Source organism: Solanum tuberosum, unplaced genomic scaffold, assembly GCF_000226075.1.
Source record: "Solanum tuberosum cultivar DM 1-3 516 R44 unplaced genomic scaffold, SolTub_3.0 scf00018, whole genome shotgun sequence".
Lineage (NCBI taxonomy): Eukaryota > Viridiplantae > Streptophyta > Magnoliopsida > Solanales > Solanaceae > Solanum > Solanum tuberosum.
This window is the reverse complement of record NW_006238944.1, coordinates 2,157,546-2,178,238: the sequence shown is the minus strand read 5'-3', so window position 1 is coordinate 2,178,238 and position 20,693 is coordinate 2,157,546. Positions and strand designations below refer to the sequence as shown.

The 20,693-nt window shown below is 35.6% G+C and overlaps 1 protein-coding gene across 1 annotated transcript; it reads left to right on the top strand.

Moving 5' to 3' along the window:
* The first annotated feature begins 6,277 nt into the window (after nt 1–6,277).
* LOC102581012 (cycloartenol Synthase-like) lies at nt 6,278–19,027 on the top strand. The gene is made up of 18 exons (XM_006340417.1): nt 6,278–6,475; nt 9,135–9,320; nt 9,442–9,531; nt 9,640–9,834; nt 9,931–10,015; nt 10,398–10,564; nt 11,465–11,653; nt 14,278–14,391; nt 14,598–14,720; nt 14,827–14,949; nt 15,033–15,131; nt 15,876–15,932; nt 16,559–16,605; nt 16,705–16,848; nt 16,944–17,121; nt 17,550–17,630; nt 18,296–18,379; nt 18,781–19,027. Exons 1-18 carry the CDS (start codon nt 6,278–6,280, stop codon nt 18,892–18,894), a joined length of 2,274 nt encoding a protein of 757 aa, XP_006340479.1. The 3' UTR covers nt 18,895–19,027.
* The last annotated feature ends 1,666 nt before the right edge of the window (nt 19,028–20,693 follow it).

Genomic DNA, 20,693 nt, shown 5'->3' with positions numbered 1-20,693 from the left:
CTACGGTCCGTCAATCCCCTCCGTAGCTCCATACTTAGAATCTTCAAAAATCAGGTACTGGAACCCTCGCAGTATCACTCTACGGATCAACAGTACGGTCCGTAGATCAGTCTACGGACCGTCAATGGGCGTCGTGGTTCCACACTTGGTCAGATTTCCCTGATTTATCCTCACTATCATGCCTGCTGATCTACGGTCATAACCTACGGACCGTGGATGGATCTACGGTCCGTAGATCACCTCCGTGGATGCCCCTTTTCTGCAATTCCTTCAGTTGTCTCTACACATCCGCACCTGAACGTCTTTCCTGCAAAACATGGTAAAAACACATCAAAACCAATATAAAAAGGCCTTAGACACACACAACTAGTAAGTGAAACGTATTAGAAATACCGTAAACTCACGGTATATCAGGTACCCACGAGAAATGGTAATAATAGTAGAAGGCGTCCACAAGGTGAGCAAGGAGGTAATCAGTGAGGCCGTGAAGGTAGAGGAAATGGTAATGCAGGCAGAGGTGACGTGCAACCAGGCAGGGAAGTGGTTCGTCAAGATGATAGGGCTCAGTGTTATGCCTTTCCGGGCAAGAATGAGGCAGAGGCGCCTGACGCAGTGATCACATGTACTATTCTTGTCTGTGATCGGATGGCTAATGTGTTATTTGATCTGGGTTCTACTTATTCATATGTATCCATGTGATTTGCCTCAAAATTTGTTATGATTTGTGATATATTTGATGCCCCCATCCATGTATCTACCCCAGTTGGAGAGTCAGTCATAGTCACCCATGTCTTTCGTGCTTGTCCTATTTTGTTTATGGGTTTTCATACTTGGGCTGATTTGGTATTTTGGATATGACTAATTTTGATATAATCTTAAGCATGAATTGGTTGTCCCCCTATTATGATGTGCTTAATTATAATACCAAGTCTGTAACTCTAGAAATTCCAGGAAGGGAAAAATTAGAGTGGAAGGGGTGTACAAGCCTAAGCAAGCTAAAATCATATCCTCCATTCGGGCTTGTAAACTGGTAGGGCAGGGTTGTTTGGCTTATTTGGCTCATGTTAGGGATGTTGAGGTTGAAACTCCATCTATTGAGTCTATTCCTGTGGTGTCAGAATTTAGAGAAGTGTTTCCTAATGACTTGCTTGGTATGCCTTCAGATTGAGATATAGATTTCTGCATTAATTTAGAACTTGGTACCCATCCCATTTCTGTCCATCCATATCACATGGCTCCGGCAGAGTTAAGAGAGCTTAAGACTCAAATATAAGAGCTTCTTGATAAATGATTTATTCGTCCTAGTCCTTCCCCAGGGGTGCTCCAATTTTGTTTGTTAAGAAAAAGGATGGTTGAGAATGTGTTTAGATTATCGTCAATTGAATAGGGTCACTATTCAAAACAAGTATCATTTGCCTCGAATAGATGATCTTTTTGACCAATTGCAAGGTGCATCAATTTTCTCCAAGTTTGATCTAAGGTCTGGCTACCATCAATTGAAAATTAGGCATGAGGATGTGCCCAAGACGGCGTTTAGAACCCGCTATGGGAACTATGAATTTTTGGTTATGTCTTTTGGTTTGACTAATGCGCCTGCAACTTTCATGAGTTTAATGAATGGGGTGTTCAAGCCATTTCTTGATTCTTTCGTCATAGTCTTTATTAATGATATTTTGGTCTATTCGAAGAGTGAGGAAGAGCATGCCAACCATCTTCGTATTGTTTTGGGTGTTCTTGGGAAACAAAAGTTGTATGCTAAATTCTCTAAGTGTGAATTTTGGTTGACTTCTGTTGCATTTTTGGGACATGTAGTTTCAAAAGAAGGGGTAATGGTAGATCCTCAAAAGATTTTAGCGGTGAAGAATTGGGTTCGGCCTAGCTCTGTGATGAAAGTTAGGAGTTTTGTGGGGACTCGCTAGCTACTATTGTCGATTTGCGAAGAACTTTGCCTCTATTGCCACTCACTTGACTAGTTTGAGCAAAAAGGAGATACCATTTGAATGGACTGAAAAATGTGAGGAGAGCTTCCAAAAACTCAGGACTCTTTTGACTACCGCACCTATCCTAGCATTACCGGTTGAAGGTAAAAAATTTATTGTTTATTGTGATGCTTCACATTCTGGTTTGGGTGCTGTGTTGATGCAGAATAAAAATGTTATAGCTTATGCATCGCGTCAATTGAAGGTGCATGAGAGGAATTATCCAACACATGATTTGGAGTTGGCAGCGGTGGTGTTTGCTCTTAAGACCTGGCGACATTATCTGTATGGTGTTAAGTGTGAGGTATTTAGTGATCATCATAGTTTACATCATGTGTTTACTCAAAAGTATAGATAGAGAAGGTGGATGGAGTTACTCAAAGATTATGATGTGACCATTCAATACCATTCGAGAAGGCTAATGTGGTGGCAGATGCTTTGAGTCGAAAAGTGGTGAGTATGAGTAGTTTAGCTTGCTTGAGTGTATCCAAACGACCCTTAGCTAAGGAAATCCAGACCTTGGAGTCTAAATTCATGCAGTTGGGCATCTCAGAAAGATGTGGGGTGTTAGCTAGCATTGAAGTGAGGTCCACGTTCATTGAGGAGATCAAGGCCAAACAGTTTGAAAATGAGAATTTAGAGGAGCTTAGAAAGAAGATTGCGATTGGTAAGGCACAAGAGAGACCACTCTTGATGTGGAAGGTGTGCTCAATTTTAAAGGAAGAATCTGTGTTCCTAGAGTAAATGACTTGGTTCAAAAATTGTTGACAGAGTCTCATGATTCGCGATATTCTATTCATCCGGGTGTGACAATGATATATCGAGACGTGAAGCGAATTTATTGGTGCCCGGGCATAAAGAAGGATGTAATGGAGTTTGTGGCTAAGTGTCAAAATTGTCAACAAGTGAAATATGAACACCAAAGGCCTGCATGTTTGCTTCAAAGAATGTCAATTCCGGAATGGAAGTGAGAAATGATAGCCATGGATTTTGTGGTTGGTCTTCCTAAGACTTTTGGGGAAGTTTGATTCTATTTGGGTAGTGGTTGATAGATTGACTAAGTCAACCCATTTATTCGATAAGAATAGATTATAATGCTGAACAATTGGCTAAGGTGTATGTGAAAGATATAGTGAGGTTGCATGGGGTGCCCCTTTTTATCATCTTAGACCGTGGTGCTCAATTCACATCCAAGTTTTGGAGGAAGTTAGATGGTGAATTGGGCACACAACTCACTTTTAGTACAACCTTCCATCCACAGACGAACGGGTAGTTAGAGAGGACTATTCAAGTGTTGGAAGACATGTTGAGGGCATGTGTGATTGATTTTGGAGGGCATTGGGATAAGTTCTTACCTTTGTGTGAATTCTATTATAATAATAGTATCACTCCAGCATTGATACGACACCATTTGAGGCACTCTATGAGAGGGGATGTAGATCACCTGAGGCTGGAGATGTGAAACCTTTGGGGGTCGATTTAGTGAAAGATACTTAAGATAAGGTGAGGAGTATTCAAGCTAAGCATTTAGTAGCCCAGAGTAGACAGAAGAAGTATGCAGATCATAAGGTAAGAGACATGTCGTTTCAAACCGGTGAGAATGTTCTTCTTAAGGTATCACCCATGAAAGGGGTGATGAGATTTGGCAAGAAAGGTAAGCTAAGTCCGTGATACATTGGTCCCTTTGAGGTTATTAAATGTGTAGGACCAGTGGCGTATATATTGGTTTTACCTCCTAATTTATCGGGAGTTCATCCGGTATTTCATGTGTCCATGTTGAAGATGTATCATGGTGACGGGGATTATATCATTAAGTGAGACTCAATTGTGTTAGACAAAGACCTTCAATATGAGGAGGAACCGATTGCAATTGTTGATCGAGATGTGCGTAAGTTGAGGACCAAAGAGATTAAGTCCGTCAAAGTTCAATGGACGCATCGTCCAATTGAGGAAGCTACTTGGGAAACCGAGAGGGACATGCGAGACAAGTACCCCCAATTGTTCGTCGATTCAGGTACTACTTCATCCCTTCTTTAGCCTGTTTTTCCTAAGTTTTGTCACTCGGGGACGAGTGATGGGTAAATTGGTATCTATTGTAACGACCGGGTTTCGTCGTTATAGAAAATCCAACCGGAAATTTTTTTGGGTCGGAAAACTTTTTGGTAGTAACTTGGAATTTCTCAACCTAATCTAGATTTGAATGAAATCGGAGTCATTAAAGTCTAGAGAAATCTGGTAGCAATTGGGTGATCTATTTATGATTTTGATTACATGAATAGTTAGATAAGTCATTAAGGAATCCGTACGACTTTATGGAATTGAATTCGGGCGAGTAAAACTCCCATAATCGATCTTAGAGTGCACGATATTTTCTGAGCGTCATTGGTTAAAGGTTTGTTGTGAAATGGGGGTCTTGGAATTATTAAAATAGCTCACTGTTTCGTGCAAAGCCACTTTGGCGGTGGTTTTGGTCGCTTTGGCGGGGTCGCTGTAGCAGGGTGAGGGCCGCTGTGGCGGGCCAGATGCGACTTAAGGTCGTAAATAAACCCCAAAACGTCTTTATTCTGCACTTTTCAATTTTTAGAGCTAAGGAATGAACCTCAGACGATTCTTGACAATTTTCCACTATTTTTGAGGCTAAAGTTAAGATTTTTACTCTCCGAATCCATAGAACGTAATCTAATGTGTAATTATCGATGGGGGAGGGTTTTGATCTAGAAACTAGGATGGAAAAAGCCCTACTTTGGATACTTGGGATTATGGGTATGATCTAGGGTTGTTAGAATTGTTAGTAATTCGGGTAATTAGTGATTGTTTATTAATTCCCATATTATATTGATTGTTTGTAGACCAAGAACAAGCGGAATGAATCCGAAAAGGGAAGGATCAAGTTTCTTAGGGTTTCAAGCTTGTTTTGAGGTAGGTGATGGTTGTGATTCTATGATTGTGTGATGTATGTTTGTCTTTGCTTCATTATGATACGTGTATGTATGTGAATGTTGCATTATTGATCACACTTGTTGTAAATGAGGATATATGACTGATGAATGCCATGAATCATGACTTGATTTTATGATTATGAGAATGTACTTTGTGATTGTGATTGTGGCTTGTTGAATGTATCGGGTGTTGCGTTCCGACACACTAACTTGGATCGGTTGCCACGTTTTGGCATAATTATGAGATCGGTTGCCACGTTCCGGCATAAACATTGGATCGTGTACCACATTCCGGTATGCTAATTGTTTGGATTTGGGTTCCATGAGAGGACCAATGACTTGTTATAATTGTGTATCTTGAGAAATGTGAAGTTGTTCGTTGTTCGTAAATGTTGATAATATTGTATATGTTCGATATTTTGCATGTGATTATATTGTTGTATTGATTGATATATGTTGCACTTAGTGGGATAGCCGCGTGATCCTACCAGTACATTGTGGTTATGTACTGATACTACACTTGCTCTTTCTTTGTTGAGTACCGGGCATCTTCAGGCGGCTATTGACAGATCTCGCTTAGAAGATCAGTGATTGTCGTTTGAATTCAAGGGTGAGCCAGTTCTACTAGGCTGCCATGAGTTCTCCTTTCATCTATGTCCACATTTCGGATTTAGACTTTTCTAGGTAGTTATTAGTTTATTAGTTGGGGTTGTAACCCTTCTTGTTAGACTTATGGATCTTGTTAGATGTTTTGGTACATTGACTTTCAGGTTCTAGGTGTATTTTCCGCATTGTTTAGTTGTTAGATCTTTTGGAAGTTTATGGAAACTTCAGATTTTAGTTATTTAATTTGCTTCCGTAGCTTAAGTGCTTTAGTTTTTGGTTTAGTTGTTTGGTTTGGGTTGTATTAGTGGTTCTCCCACCGGAGGGTTAGTGTGGGTGCCAATCACGACGGTCTGGGTTGTGACAATTTAACTTTTTCCTAACTGCAGCAAAATTGTTTCTGCTTCCATTTATTAAAAATAGTTTTAAGGATTTGCCAAATACTTAATTTTTTTTAAAAAAATGTTTTTTTCCCAAAAAGACACTTTTTTGACATCCCAACGACAATGCCAAACAGGCTCTAACTCTAGTTTATTTTGTGGACAAGAGGAAATTTGAAGTTATAGTTTTATGACTAAATGGAGTAAATGAAATGTTCATGATTAGAATTAAGATAAGACTTATAATTTTATAGTCAAATGGAGTAAATTTATTTTAACATCATTTACACTTAAGCTTACTCTCTACCATATTTCCTTCTTCCGCCAAGTTCATCTCTTTCTCTTGTTAGAGTAATATTTTTTTTTGTTTAGAAGAATGTGGAAGTTGAAGGTTGCTGAAGGAGGTAGTCCATGGCTCCGAACGTTAAACGGTCACATAGGGCGACAAGTATGGGAGTTTGATCCGAACCTCGGGTCTCCGAAAGACTTGGAAGAGATTGAGAAGTTTCGCGCAGAGTTTTACAAAAATCGTTTTGAGACTAAACACAGCTCTGATCTTCTTATGCGCTATCAGGTGAAGTGATCATGCAAATTCCTACGACATGCTTTGTCGTTCATGTTCTTCTTATTAGTACTATTTACTAGTTTAGTGTACACACGAGTATCACATGTCAATCGAAAAACATATTTATAAGAAGATTAAAACTATATAAATATATATGGTAATTGATGTTAAAATAAATTTTATATCTATTTAAATGATGTTAATAAGTAGTTTATTTCAAATATGTTTATTGTCTCACCTGATCTTCTTTTATAAATGATTTGTTGGTTTTTGTTCTTTATCGTTGATTTGATTGTTTTATCATGTCTAAACAAAATATTAATCGATTTTAAATTCTTAATGATCAGGACAACCAACATTATTTGAAAGATGTAAAATCAAAATTTTAATTGATTTCAAAACCTTTAAAATTAGGAAATTGTTAAATTATAATTATCTCATATAAAATTATTTGTAAATGATAAAAAGTCAATCAACATCCATATTAGGATTTCATAGTTTTATAATAGTGTATATTTTTATTTTTTTTACCAAAAATAAAATAAAATAGTGTATATTTGATAAAGATGACTAACGAAATTGAATAGAATAAATTACAAGAACACTCAATTAATTGGAATTTTTCCAAAAAATATGTCGTGCTTTTTTTTATTCGGGTATCCTTTCTAACTCGTCGATATCTTTGTCTTTGTCGTCAAATAGAGTCAAATTTAATATTGTCCAAAAAATGGGTCAATCATAGTATTTTAATTAGATAGCATATATTTGAACTCATTTTAAAGTTAAATTAAGACGGTGTATAAATTTAAACTTATTTTAACCTTTTGAAATATTAAGCTTTAAAATTAAGATGGTGTATAAAATTTAAACACATTTTAACCTTTTGAAATATTAAGAAAATAATTACTCCCTTTGTCCATTTTTTATTGTCATTTTGATCGTAAGTCAATTTGACTAATTTTCAAAGTTAAATTAGATTACATTAATTTGATATTATAAACAAAAAAAATTAGATATTCAAAAACTATATAAAAAGATAGTCAAAATTCTTATAGTTTGACTTTAAAAAAATCATGACAATTAAAAGTGGACAAAGGAAAGTATATGATAATTTTTTGTCAATGCTAGCTTCTTTGCAGCTAAAACATTTGAGACGACCTATAACTGCACTTTTTTTTTATTACATAAGAGAAAGTTGGCTGAAGCAGACATATTTCCGTCAACGTGCCTCTTCAGTAAAAATATTTTCAAAAAAAAGTTTTACATGTATGCTTCAGCAATCTTTTTAAAAAATTAAATTGGGGTGGAGATTATAACATGGGAATCGAACCTTCACCAACTAGGTTAGATTTCAGGTAACCAAACAATAAGCTAAGCTAATGAGTAATGAGATTCCCGCATTCGAACAATCAAGTCTATTGAACAACATTTGTTTGGGTTAACTATCTGGGGAAGGATGCTGCTGATTTGTAAGTTGTAAGTTGTTATATACATGTGTCAGCTCCAAAGCTTAATTATTGTAGTTAGGGAAGTCAAATGAGCGGGTCAAGTCGTTGAAAATGAGTTAGGTGAAAATGAATAAAATATTCGACTCGACTCATTTAATATAGATAAAAATGGATAAACCTAATGGATAATATGAGTATCTATATTACCAATATTATCCATTGTTTCTTATTACGTAGACAAACACGTGCTTTAATTACAATTTTTTTTTCTCTTTTTAGGTGTGTTTGGTACGAAGGAAAATATTTTCATTAATTTTTGTTCAAAATATCTTCTTGGAAAGAGAGAAGTACTGAAAACACCCTAAACTCGGTGTGAATCACCAGTTTCATCTCCGAATTATTGACAACATAAGTCAATTACACTCCTAAATTCTTGTCAAGTTTAAAAGTGATTTCAATATTTCTTTTGAGTTTTTATTAAGAGTCCAATGCTCTTACAAGAATTTGAGACCACTTGTTATGTTATGTAGCAAATGGGGGTGTATCTAAGTTTAATTAGTCAAGTATAGATGTGTTTTTAAGGCTCTCCTACAAGAATTTGAGACCACTTGTTATGTTATGTAGCAAATGGGGGTGTATCTAACTTTAATTAGTCAAGTATAGATGTGTTTTTAAGGCTCTCAATCGTTTCGGACGAAACTAATAATTTGTGCTAAATTTAAAGGTATTTTCAATACTTCTCTCTTTTGGAAAATGAGTGGTCCTGAGGTCTAGAAGTTAGATTTCGGGCCTTGGGTCAAGGTTGGGAGTCAGGGTGTCTCAAGTTTGGACACGTTTCGGATGGTGAGGTTTAAGGAAATTTTTTAAAAATATAGGTCAGCCTTCCTCTGGTATATTTATGGTTTTTATTGAAGATTCTAAGATAATTTTGTGTTGCATACCATAGAGGATGTGAAATTCTTTGGTGTTGTAAATTTGACAGACGTTCATGATATCAAACTGTATGGCGAAAATAAATATGCGCTGGCCGTATTATTTTGGTTTCCAGAATTAGAAGTAGTCTCTTAACAACTTTTGATTATCTTGTTTAGTGATGTAGATAATTTGCTTGGTGACTTGGCAACAAGACACTCATAGCAGTTTGATCATAGTGAATATCTCCATTCTGAATAGTTGTTATCACTAATAGATTCTTGTCTGTTTTATTTTCTGAATTTCAGTTTTCAAAGGAGAACCCCGTTGGTACAATTCTGCCCCGAGTTCAAGTTAAAGATATTGGAGATATAACAGAAGATAATGTAGCCACCACGTTGAGAAGAGCCATCAGTTTTTATTCTACTCTACAGGCTCATGATGGTCATTGGGCAGCAGATTGTGGAGGACCAATGTTTCTATTGCCTGGTTTGGTAATTTCTTTTCTTCCGTTGTCTTTATTAGATATGTGGTTGGTCAATCTCATTATACATACCAGCCAGATATATATATAAGCACTTCACTTTCTTTATTCTTATATTGTTGGTATTATAGGTTATTGCTTTATCTGTTACTGGGGCACTGAATGCAGTGTTATCTGAAGAGCATAAGCGAGAGATATGTCGTTATCTCTACAATCATCAGGCATGTACAATTACATTTCATCTTACTCTTTTATATTAATTGAATAGTTCTCTAGTCAAGACTTTCTTTACTGTTTATCCTAAACATTTATTACTCATTAAATGACAGAACTGTGATGGTGGGTGGGGTTTGCATATTGAAAGCCATAGTACCATGTTTGGTTCAGTTCTGAGCTATGTTACTCTGAGGTTGCTTGGTGAAAAGGCTAATGGTGGAGAAGGGGCAATGGAGAAGGGCCGCAAATGGATTTTGGACCATGGTACTGCCACTGCAATAACCTCGTGGGGGAAAATGTGGCTCTCAGTTCAGTAACTTAAACTTTTACCTGCTTATTTATACATCTGTGGTCACATGCATTTGATTATTTTTAATTTTCTTTCTCTACTGATCATTCATTAGGTGCTTGGACTATTTGATTGGTCTGGGAACAATCCACTTCCTCCAGAGATGTGGCTTCTTCCTTATATCCTTCCATTTCATCCAGGTTAGAGCAGCAGTTTTATCTATTCATTACTTGTCAATTTATAAATCTCAAATCCAGAGCATATCTTTTTTGTCTGGAGACAGATGAAATAGAAGGCTTGATTCACTTCCTACATTCTTCATGAAAATAACGTAACAAATCTATATCAAGTGATTAGGTTGGCAAGAAAATAACCTCTTTGTTACCAAATGTAATTGAAGTTCAGTAAGAAGCTTATTTTCCGATAAGCTATTTGTTGGCTGTCTGTTCTCTTGTTTCCTGGAAATGCTAAGCTGTAAAACGATGTTGCTAGTCATAATGCAAATAACTGATTCATTTTCAGAAACATCTGCATCTTGTCTTCTGTAAGAAAAGAGAACACTTATTTTGTTCACTCTTGTAGGAAGGATGTGGTGCCATTGTCGTATGGTTTATCTGCCAATGTCTTACTTATATGGTAAAAGGTTTGTTGGACCGATCACACCAACAGTCTTATCTTTGAGAAAGGAGCTCTTCACAGTCCCTTATCATAAAATAAACTGGAATAAAGCACGCAATGAATGTGCAAAGGTTAGTATAACTGCAATTCGAAGGCACATATTTTGTGTTGACAATATTTAAAAATATCCTGCTATATCAGAATTATTATCTCATTTATCTATCTTACTCCTTCATTAACAATCTTCCATTCACCCCCCACTATAATCATATGGCATTCCATCTGTGTGGACGAACATCCCTAAATACTAAGATTGTTTAGTGGCCAAACTTGTATTATAAATATCCTTTTGGAAGTGATCTGACTTTCATTAGAATAAGGTTTAAGCTTTATGGCAAAATGTCAATACATGCCATTATTAATTAATCATGCATTTTTCTGTTACTGCACTAACTTCTGTAGGAGGAAAAATAATATTTATCCTATCACAGCTTAAATAACTTACAAGTGATCTTGAGCATATTTATCTTCACTCCACTTTAGGATAACACAATTGTTTAATTTAGCTCATGCTGTTGAAAATTTTTCTTTTTTTTATACATAGACTGTTCTGGATCTACATTTAATTAAGTTACCTCTTTTAGTGTTAAATCCTTGTTTCACTCTATATTTCCTTAGGAATTTTATGGTGATTGATTGACTTCATCCATGGTCCAATTCGCTAATTTTGTTTTGTTTCTAGTAGACTACTTTTCAGCGTCGAACCTTAAAAATGTATGATCAGGTTACTCCTTTTAGCTGTTTCAACTTTGGCTCACGGAATATATTTTGAGTAGATACGTACCTCCCCCAATTGGTCCAATTTCATCATATAACAGGGAAGTCAGCTCCTATTGCCCGAAGTTCATGATGTTAATATGGTCCACATCAAAAGAAATCCTGTATAATAATAAGCAGCAGATGTAAAGCCATGTGGAATATTTTGACTTCTTTTCCTTATAGTTTTAATCATGTTATGCAATGTTTCACAGGAAGACCTCTACTATCCTCACCCTCTACTACAGGACATCCTTTGGACATCTCTTGACAAGCTCATCGAACCTTTGTTTATGCATTGGCCTGGGAAAAAGTTGAGGGAAAAAGCTCTTAGCACAGTAATGGATCACATACATTATGAAGATGAAAATACTCGCTATATATGCTTAGGGCCCGTGAACAAGGTACTAAAAAATAACTTCTTTTTATCTGCTCTAGTTGGTGATTGAAGCAAAAGTTTATTCAATATAAGGATTATCACTTGATGCTACATGAACTGCGTATGTGTTATATTCCATAAATCTAGAACTTTTGGAGTTTGGCCAGCATTTGTACTTATCATAGTCGTGTTTTTTTCCTTACAACTGAGGGAAAATAATGTAGTTCAAAAAGACACTGCAATATTATGATCTTTAGTTTTAAGTTGCCCTTATCTTTATCTTTTAGTTGGAATAAAGTTTATACGATCTTTAATTATTTTTTTTAAAGATAAGATAAGGCTCAGAAACAATATTTTTTTCTAATTAGAGAAAGCACATGATGAAGTACCTTGAAAGGTCCTTTGTTGGTGTTGGAGGAAAAAAGAAGTCATACTCTACATAAAAATGTCATAAAGGACACATATGAAGGAGCCATCACTAGCATGAGAACTATAATAGGAGTAACAAAGGAGTTTTCTCCATTATTGTGGTTTACAGTAGGAATCGGCATTTAGCCTGTACTTGTTTATCGCTTGTGGTGGATGAGCTAACCAACGCAACACAAGATGAGATCCCGTGGTGCATAAATGTGGTTGAAGAGTATGAATTAAAAAAAATACAGAAGTCAGATATCAATGAGCACTAATGGTCTGGTGGTAGAACGATTCCATGCCACGGTACAGACCTGTGTTCCATTCCTCGAGGGACTCCGTCGGTCTTTTTTTAGAGGGACTCCCTTGGTACTTGTTTAATTTTTCCCCATGTTTTTCAAAAAATTTAATTCTTCAAAATTTAATCAACTTCTGGAGGCCATCAGAAAATCCCAACAGTTTCTGTTAGTTTTCCTCACTGAAGTGATAATTTCTAACAGAACTCTATTCATCGGTTTTTTTAATCAGAAATCGATGGTTTTTTCCCTCAGAAAAATGTGTATGTAGTGATTGAATCAAAATTGAATTGAAATGGATAAGTTTTACTGGGGGTGTTATGTGACAGAATGATGCCTACCAAAGTGAAACATAAGTTCTAATAGGACAGTAATAAGACCAACAATATTATATGGGAGCAAGTGTTGGGCTGCCAAAGTCCTACACATCCGCTAGATGAGTATCGCAAATGCAGATACTAAGAAGAAATGCGGTCATACAAGATTATTAATGGCCACATTCACGAGAAGGTTCAAGTAGCACACATGGAGGATAAGTGGAGGTCGCTTATGGTTATGTCTTGTGTCGACCTCTAGATGCATCTATCCGTTGTGATACCATGGTGAGCAGAGGTGTTAAAAGTAGCCGAGGTAGACGTAAAATTATTTGGAAGTAAGTTGTCTTGATCCATACAGATTTAGTGAAGTTAGGGCACAATCGAGGAAAAGGACCTATATAGGAAATAACTAGTTGTTGAAATTATGTTTTTGTCATGTTAGAACATTTAATTCACATATTGTGCTTTCAAAGAGTTGTTTCAGATTTATGCACATTAGAAAATATAAGGAATTTCTTGAACTTCCAATTTTATTTTATCAAGGACATGATCCTTGATAAGAAGATATGGAGGTTGAGGATTAGTGTAGAAGGTTAGTAGGTAGATGCACTGGTCTGTCTAGATTTCCTTATCAGTGTAATTAGTAAAATTCTCTCCTACTTTGTTATACTTCTTATTATTATCTGGTGTTACTTTTGCTTCGATTATTGTATTATTTGTTGGTGTAACTGGTATTCTTTCATGTATTCTCTTTTCTTTCTTGTTTTGTTATGATTTACTTGAGCCGTGTCTACCGGAAACAATATTTCTACCCTCATAAGGTAGGGTTAAGGTTGCGTACACTCCACCCTCACCAGATCCCACAATGAGATGTCATGTAATTGTATAATATTCGCCTAAGATCAATTTAAATGGAGTAACATGGTCAATGAAGATTCATAAATCGACCGCAACTTGTTTGGGACTAAGGCGTAGTTATTGTTGTTTATTAAGTAAGTTCCTATCTAGTCTTATCTTCTTAGATAGAGATAGAGTTATAGTAATTTTAAGAGTTTTAACCTGTTCAGAACTAATTTTCCTATTAATAGGACTCTGAAGTTGCTTTTTGTTTTGGCTTGATGTATAACACTATGAATTGATTCCTCTACAACAACATACCTACTGTAGTCCTACAAAGTGGGATTTGGAGATGGTAGAGTGTACACAGATCCTACCGCTACCTTAGAGGTAGAGATATTGTTTCCAATAGACCATCAGCTTAAGAAAATATAGTCTAAAACAGTCCCGAACAGGAAGCAATGAAAGTACAAGAAAAAATAGATAATAACAAAAACAGTAACAGAAACAACAGATAAATAACAGGCCAGAAACTACAACAAAACAACACAATAATCTAGGTACAAAGAACAACATATAGTAACAAAAATTGAAGGACAAGAAACTATAGGGGCAATACTACAACTATTAATATGAACGGACAATATTGATTTGTCTCTCTTTATTATTTTTCTTTCTCGTTCTCCTATTGCTCTCTCCATTCTTATATTGTTCTCCCTTCTCCATTCTGGTGCTACATCATATATTCTTCCCTTCCCTTTTTTCGTAAACTGACCCCTCATGTGCAGGTCTTAAATATGCTTTGTTGCTGGGTTGAAGATTCTAGTTCGGAAGCTTTTAAGTTGCATCTTCCACGATTATATGATTATCTATGGATTGCTGAAGATGGAATGAAAATACAGGTCTGGATCTAATAACATCACTTCATAATATTCATGTCTTTAGCTTCTAATTTTGTTGTTCTCCAAAAGTAGGACTGTTCAACTTTATAGATATCTGCATTGGCAGAATTTCTTCAATTCCCTCATAGTTGCAGTGATATTAATTGTTTTAACATTTTTTGCCTTATTTCTAGTCGTCTAAAGATGATGTGAATGCCAAATTTCAGGGATATAATGGAAGTCAATCATGGGATACTTCTTTTGCTATTCAAGCAATCATTTCAACAAACCTTGTTGAAGAATATGGTCCAACTTTGCGAAAAGCACACAAGTTCATGAAAAACTCACAGGTAAGGCCTTTGTTCTTTAGCATATATGTGGCACTTTTTCCTTATATATCTTCATTTTTATCTCCGGTGTTGGTGTTAATTGCTAGATTCTTTCTTTTGCATAAAGGTGTTAGATGATTGCCCAGGCAATCTTGATTTCTGGTATCGGCATATTTCAAAAGGGGCTTGGCCTTTCTCTACTGCAGATCATGGTTGGCCTATTTCAGATTGTACTGCGGAGGGACTAAAAGTAGGCATTTTTGTTAAATCTTCATGACTCGTTGAGACATTTTCATTTGTAGTAATCTAATCTCTCCGTGGCATGTCTATCAGGCATGTCTTCTACTCTCTAAACTACCTGTGGAAATCGTTGGTGAACCATTGAAGGCAAACCGTTTGTATGATGCTGTAAATGTTATGCTGTCATTACAGGTAAAAACATTTTTTCTTGTAATCGGAAAGTATGTTTTTTTTCTCACTAGATCAAACTTTTGATTAGGGGTTGGCGTCTGTTGGCTTGGTTTGGTTTACCAGAAGTCCCATTCAGACTTTTGGATTTCTATTTGTCGATTTTGGTAACTGAAACCGAACCGTAGTAATTTCAGTTCAAAACAGTTTTTTCATGTTCGGTTAGGTCTTTCCGTTCTTAGCTTGACAAATTGGGATTTTTTCCAGACCAAAATATGGTTCTCAGAAATAATTTTTGATACTACAGTGAGCCGAAGTTCATGAGGAGATGACAATGTTGCTCTTCTCTGACAGCTTAACAAACAAGAGCGGCCAGTAAAGCTCCACTGTCACATTGGCCACTTTCATGATTGTAGGGATTATCTTCCTATTACAATAACTTGTAAGCAGAAGAAATAATAGAACGTAAAAATGCATCAACAAAAAATCAGAGGAACAACAATATAGTTTGAAAGCTTACAGTGATGAGGATGTCTTCATCACTGAGAACTAAATAAGTGTTCATGCAAGCCTCATCTTCTGCACAATCCTACTATGCAAATATATCAGTTAGGGGTTCACTGTGACAATAAATTTTCTGCCAATATGAGATGAAAATGATTCATGATAGTTACAGTTACATCAATTGCATTTGGTTTTTCTAATTCTCTTGAAACCTCACATCCCTTTGAATCATTAATGATGTCTTTTCTATGATGTGATCTGCAGAATCCTGACGGTGGCATTGGGACATATGAACTGTCAAGGTCGTATCCATGGTTGGAGGTATTCAGTTTGGCAAATAACATTAGTTCCATGTCAAGGATTTTTTGATATCTATAATCTACTTAGTTTGTTTTAGTTGTTCATTCATGTAATCCATTTGCACCAACCTGACTTTTTATTTCTGTGCACTAATTTGCCTTTTTATAGCATTTGATGTTTCAGCAAAGTTATTATTATTTTTGCCGTCCGGCCACTAGTTTTATGGCCTAAAGCAAATAGTTGCTTGTAATCTCTTCCTTTTATCAGCTATCACATTTCTCAAGGACAACAGGATGGTAGTCCTCAAAGTTTAGGGTATCTGATGTCAAAGTCCAACAGTTTCAGACTACCTGGTTGTATAAGTACTGGGAACTTTAATGTTTCATGCAGATATCCAGGGATGTGGGAAACTGCATTATCATGTCTCAACATAATGACAGATCTTAGCATAGGATGACTCTAGGAGTCTGAAGTGCGAACTTAGATCCCCAGATTCATTTAGATATATTAGTTGTTTTGTTAATATAGGTAATTTCTGATGAAGAATATAAATAGGGCACGACTTGCATGTTTTCTGATTCTTTTGCTCAGATTAATCCTAATATGCAAGTCCTTTGTTAATGTTGCATTGTGTTTTCCTCCTTCAGATAATCAACCCTGCTGAGACTTTTGGTGATATTGTTATTGATTATCCGTAAGGCATCTACACCTGTATCTTGTTTCATCCACTAAACTACTTGAGGTGTGTGCTAAAAAGTCTAGATCTTAACATTAACCCCAATAATATTTGCAGTTACGTAGAGTGTACCTCAGCTATAATTCAAGCTTTGGCAGCATTTAAGAAATTATACCCTGGGTATCGGAAAGAAGATGTGGAGCGTTGTATTGAAAAAGGTGCCGCCTTCATTGAAAAGATACAAGAAGCAGATGGCTCCTGGTTAGTTCTTATTTAAGCCTGTTTCTTTTTTTTTCCCTTTTTGGCTTGGCCAGTAAAACCATTAGTATTCACTTAATCTTGAGGTTTATGGTTAGGTATGGATGTTGGGGAGTTTGCTTTACGTATGGCACATGGTTCGGGGTGAAGGGCCTGCTGGATGCTGGGAGGAACTTCAACAATTCTTATAACATCCGTAAGGCCTGTGATTTTCTGTTATCAAAACAAGTAGTGTCTGGTGGATGGGGAGAGAGTTATCTGTCTTGTCAAAACAAGGTAAAAGTCATTCATACCTTGTACTTGATCTTTCAATGCATGGTGGAAAATGCATATGTCATGTAAATTTTAACATCTGTTCTCTACAAATAAATGTGTGAGTCTTAAGTAAACATACTAGAAAGATAACATTCTTCAAATTTGCTTCTTGTTTTGTAATACCTTGTATTTCACTTTCTCCGGCTGGATAAAAACTCTTTGATTTAGAACTTGAAATAATCATTAATGTAATACATATATAATCAACTAATTTAGTAATCGTGTTAGATAGACGAATAGAAAAATGTTACAATCAAATTGATAACTATGTCGGGGCTATTTCATCTCAACTAATGTACATAACTCTAAATTAGTATTTGCAATTGCTGGAGTTATTTTTGCCTCTCAGTTCTGCGTTGTAATTTTCAATATTTTTTTTACTCTTATAGGTGTATACAAATCTTAAGGGTAACAAATCTCACAGTGTTTGTACTGCATGGGCTATGCTAGCTCTTATTGAAGCTGGACAGGTATAAATAATTTTCCACCACAAATATAGCTCATTCTGAGGAGCTGTTGGTTAAAGCAGCTTGTCTTGTAAGAGTTTTGAGGACCAATAAGCCATTAAATAAATTATGCTCTGATTTCTTCTGAACCAAAGCTAATTTCCATTAGTTTGAAAGATTAGTTTATTACTGCGACGTCATGATAGTTGAACCGTTCAACTATCATGAAGTCTATATTCTTAGCAGTAATAAACTTATCTCTCATTGAAGTAATATAGACTACTGATTGATAAAAACTTCGAAGTGATGTTGAGGGAATGGTTAATTATTTATTCCATTGGAAAAATTCTGTGATTGTTAGCAGTAACAAACTAATCTCTCTTTCTTTTTTCCATGGAGATATGAAAAGAAAATGTTAGTAACCTTAGAGGCTAAAATCCAGAAACCGCCTCTGCATGTTAACTGCAAGAAATTGTCTAATTATGAAATTTCATAAATGATAAATAAGATCACTGCAACCAAGTTATGGGTCTTCAGGCCGAAAAGTGATGCACTTCTCTGCATCAACTTCTTGATGTGTGTACACTCTAATTAGCTGCATTACTTTGTGCTTTAGATAAAATCAATGAAGTCTTTTGTTTTGTGATAATTAACCACTAAAAAGTGGAGTATTATATTTTGTTGTGCAGGGAGAGAGGGATCCAACTCCATTACACCGTGCAGCAAAGGTATTGATAAATTCTCAGCTTGAAAATGGAGATTTTCCTCAGCAGGTAATTCTGCAGTCAGTCACTAAGATTTGTAACTTAAAAACATACATGTTTCTAAATCAACTTCAAAAGTGGTGAAGTATTGAGGAGGAGGTAATTGGCCCATTTTGTATTTCATTTCAGCCTTTTAATTGTGATAGAAGTGTTCCTCCTCGAATAAACAATATTGGAAGTTGGAGATGTTTCACAAGTTTATCAGATAGTTACAATGTACCTTTTTCATTGTTTTTGTGTGGGATATTCAAAGAAAAGGAACACTCAATATCTAGTGGGCAGTAGCCATGATCTAAACCGTATATTTGTCTAAAGAAGACTCCGACTTTATCTTCTGAGAAGATATTTCACTCTTACTGAGATTGAGTTTTCCATATATATTTACTGATAATGTTGAATTTTGCATGCAGGAGATAAGCGGGGTGTTCAACAAGAATTGCATGATATCGTATTCTGCATATAGGAACATCTTCCCAATTTGGGCTCTAGGACAATATCAGTCTCAGCTACTTAACCCTCAATGAGTGACAGTTATCAGTGAACTATATTTCACAGCTTCTGCATTTCGTTCTTGAGTTTCTAGTTGAACAAGCAATGAATACTTGTTACTTGTGAAATTGAACACTTTTTATTTATCACAAACATGCCTTGTGGAGTTGAACCCACAACAGTATACATATTATGTTCATTTCTCTATTTTAGTTTTAAATATTTATCTCATAAACATTATTTACTTTGTAAGTTATACATGTTGGGATCTAAACAACAAGACATCATAATCATTGCTAATTTTTAAACAAAGGGAAAAACCTCAAATATACCATTGAACTTTGAAAAAAAGGCTCATTTATGCCATCAACTACAAGTTTGGATTATCTATGTCATTTCCGTTTGAGAAAAGGCTCATCCATGCCATTATTTGCTTATGAAATGATATAGATGAGCCAAACTTTTAACGGATGATACAGATGAACCTTTTCTTTCTCAGAGTTCGATGACATGTTTAAACCTTTTTTCTTTTAAAAAAATATAATAATTTATTGCAATTTGAATTGAACTCACTATGAGTTGTCTTTTACCTCGTTGTCTTTAGCTTGTTGGGATGGAAATATCAAGATGTCATATAAAAGTTAATAATTGCAAACTTTAAGTGATGGTAAATTAAACAACAAAGAGAAGTATAATATTTTGACATGATTTTATCAATTGATCTACCTATAAAACTAATATATGGAAATTGTTTACAAAGTTGATTCTTTCATTTAAAAATAAATAAATAATCTCTATTATACACTCCACTAAACATTAAGCTTCAAATTATGCTTCGACATGCATGTTGACCCTTTTCCCTTTCTGTTTCATGTGATTTAGAAGGAAAATATCTCTTGCTCGATGGAGTACGTAGAGATGGTTGCAATTTATAAAAATGTTTATGATAACTCAAACAAAATATAAGAAATTCAATTTATTTATATAATACTAATCAAGACATGCTTAGAAGTCAGAGTATATTAATATCACATTAAACTAAAGAAAAAAAACTTTGATTCTCATAGATTTGGGTTTCCTTAAGTTTTTTCAAATTCTCCAATGGTGATTTTAGTGGGTTTCATAAATGATGTTCAGATGATTTTCTTTTTAAAAAAAATTCTCATCTTATTCGCTAAATCAACTAAATCAGGTCAGATCAAATTTACTTCACAGTTGATTATATTCAAAGATTCAACAACTTACAACTTTTAAAAAGAACCCCGAGCGAATTCGAAATCCTTCGAATCTCAAAATAATTAGTATTAGAGTTGCGTCACTTTCTTTTTTTTTCCCGCTGATTCTGCCTCTTCATGTCAGCATGTTCCAGCTTGTCTTGGTACTTCTGCAATTTCAGGAAAGCTAGATAGATCATGGGATTATGGTGTTGTCACGCCCAGAGCCTACACCCTGGGCGAGACTGGCACTCGAAGACCATTGCTGGCCTCAAGCGAACCCTTGACCTAGCTTACTTAACTCAAAGGAAGACTTAAACATAAGAAAAGATAACTCATGCATAACTTAAGAAATAAAGTTTAGCCAAAATGGCAACCCAGTCTTTAAACAACATTTGAATGATAATGAAAAGACAACTGAACTACTAACTGTCTATGAAGCCTTTAAACAACTGAGATGAATGTTGGGACAAACCCCACAACATCCTAATGAACTAAACTAGAAAGCGAATAAAAGGGGTCCTCCAAAATGTAGGGAGGCTCACCACTGACTCTGGAGTGCTCGAATAGATTAACGGCGCGCTGGGTGCTGATCCTGGTTACCTGCGTCTGCATCATAA

Excerpts from the sequence above, each read along its gene's own strand:
- LOC102581012 (XM_006340417.1), top strand. The coding sequence starts at position 6,278 with ATGTGGAAGTTGAAGGTTGCTGAAGGAGGTAGTCCATGGCTCCGAACG. Across the intron at positions 9,835-9,930 it reads GGGGGAAAATGTGGCTCTCA|GTGCTTGGACTATTTGATTG; the intron begins GTTCAGTAACTT and ends ATCATTCATTAG. Across the intron at positions 14,721-14,826 it reads AGTTCATGAAAAACTCACAG|GTGTTAGATGATTGCCCAGG; the intron begins GTAAGGCCTTTG and ends TTTTGCATAAAG.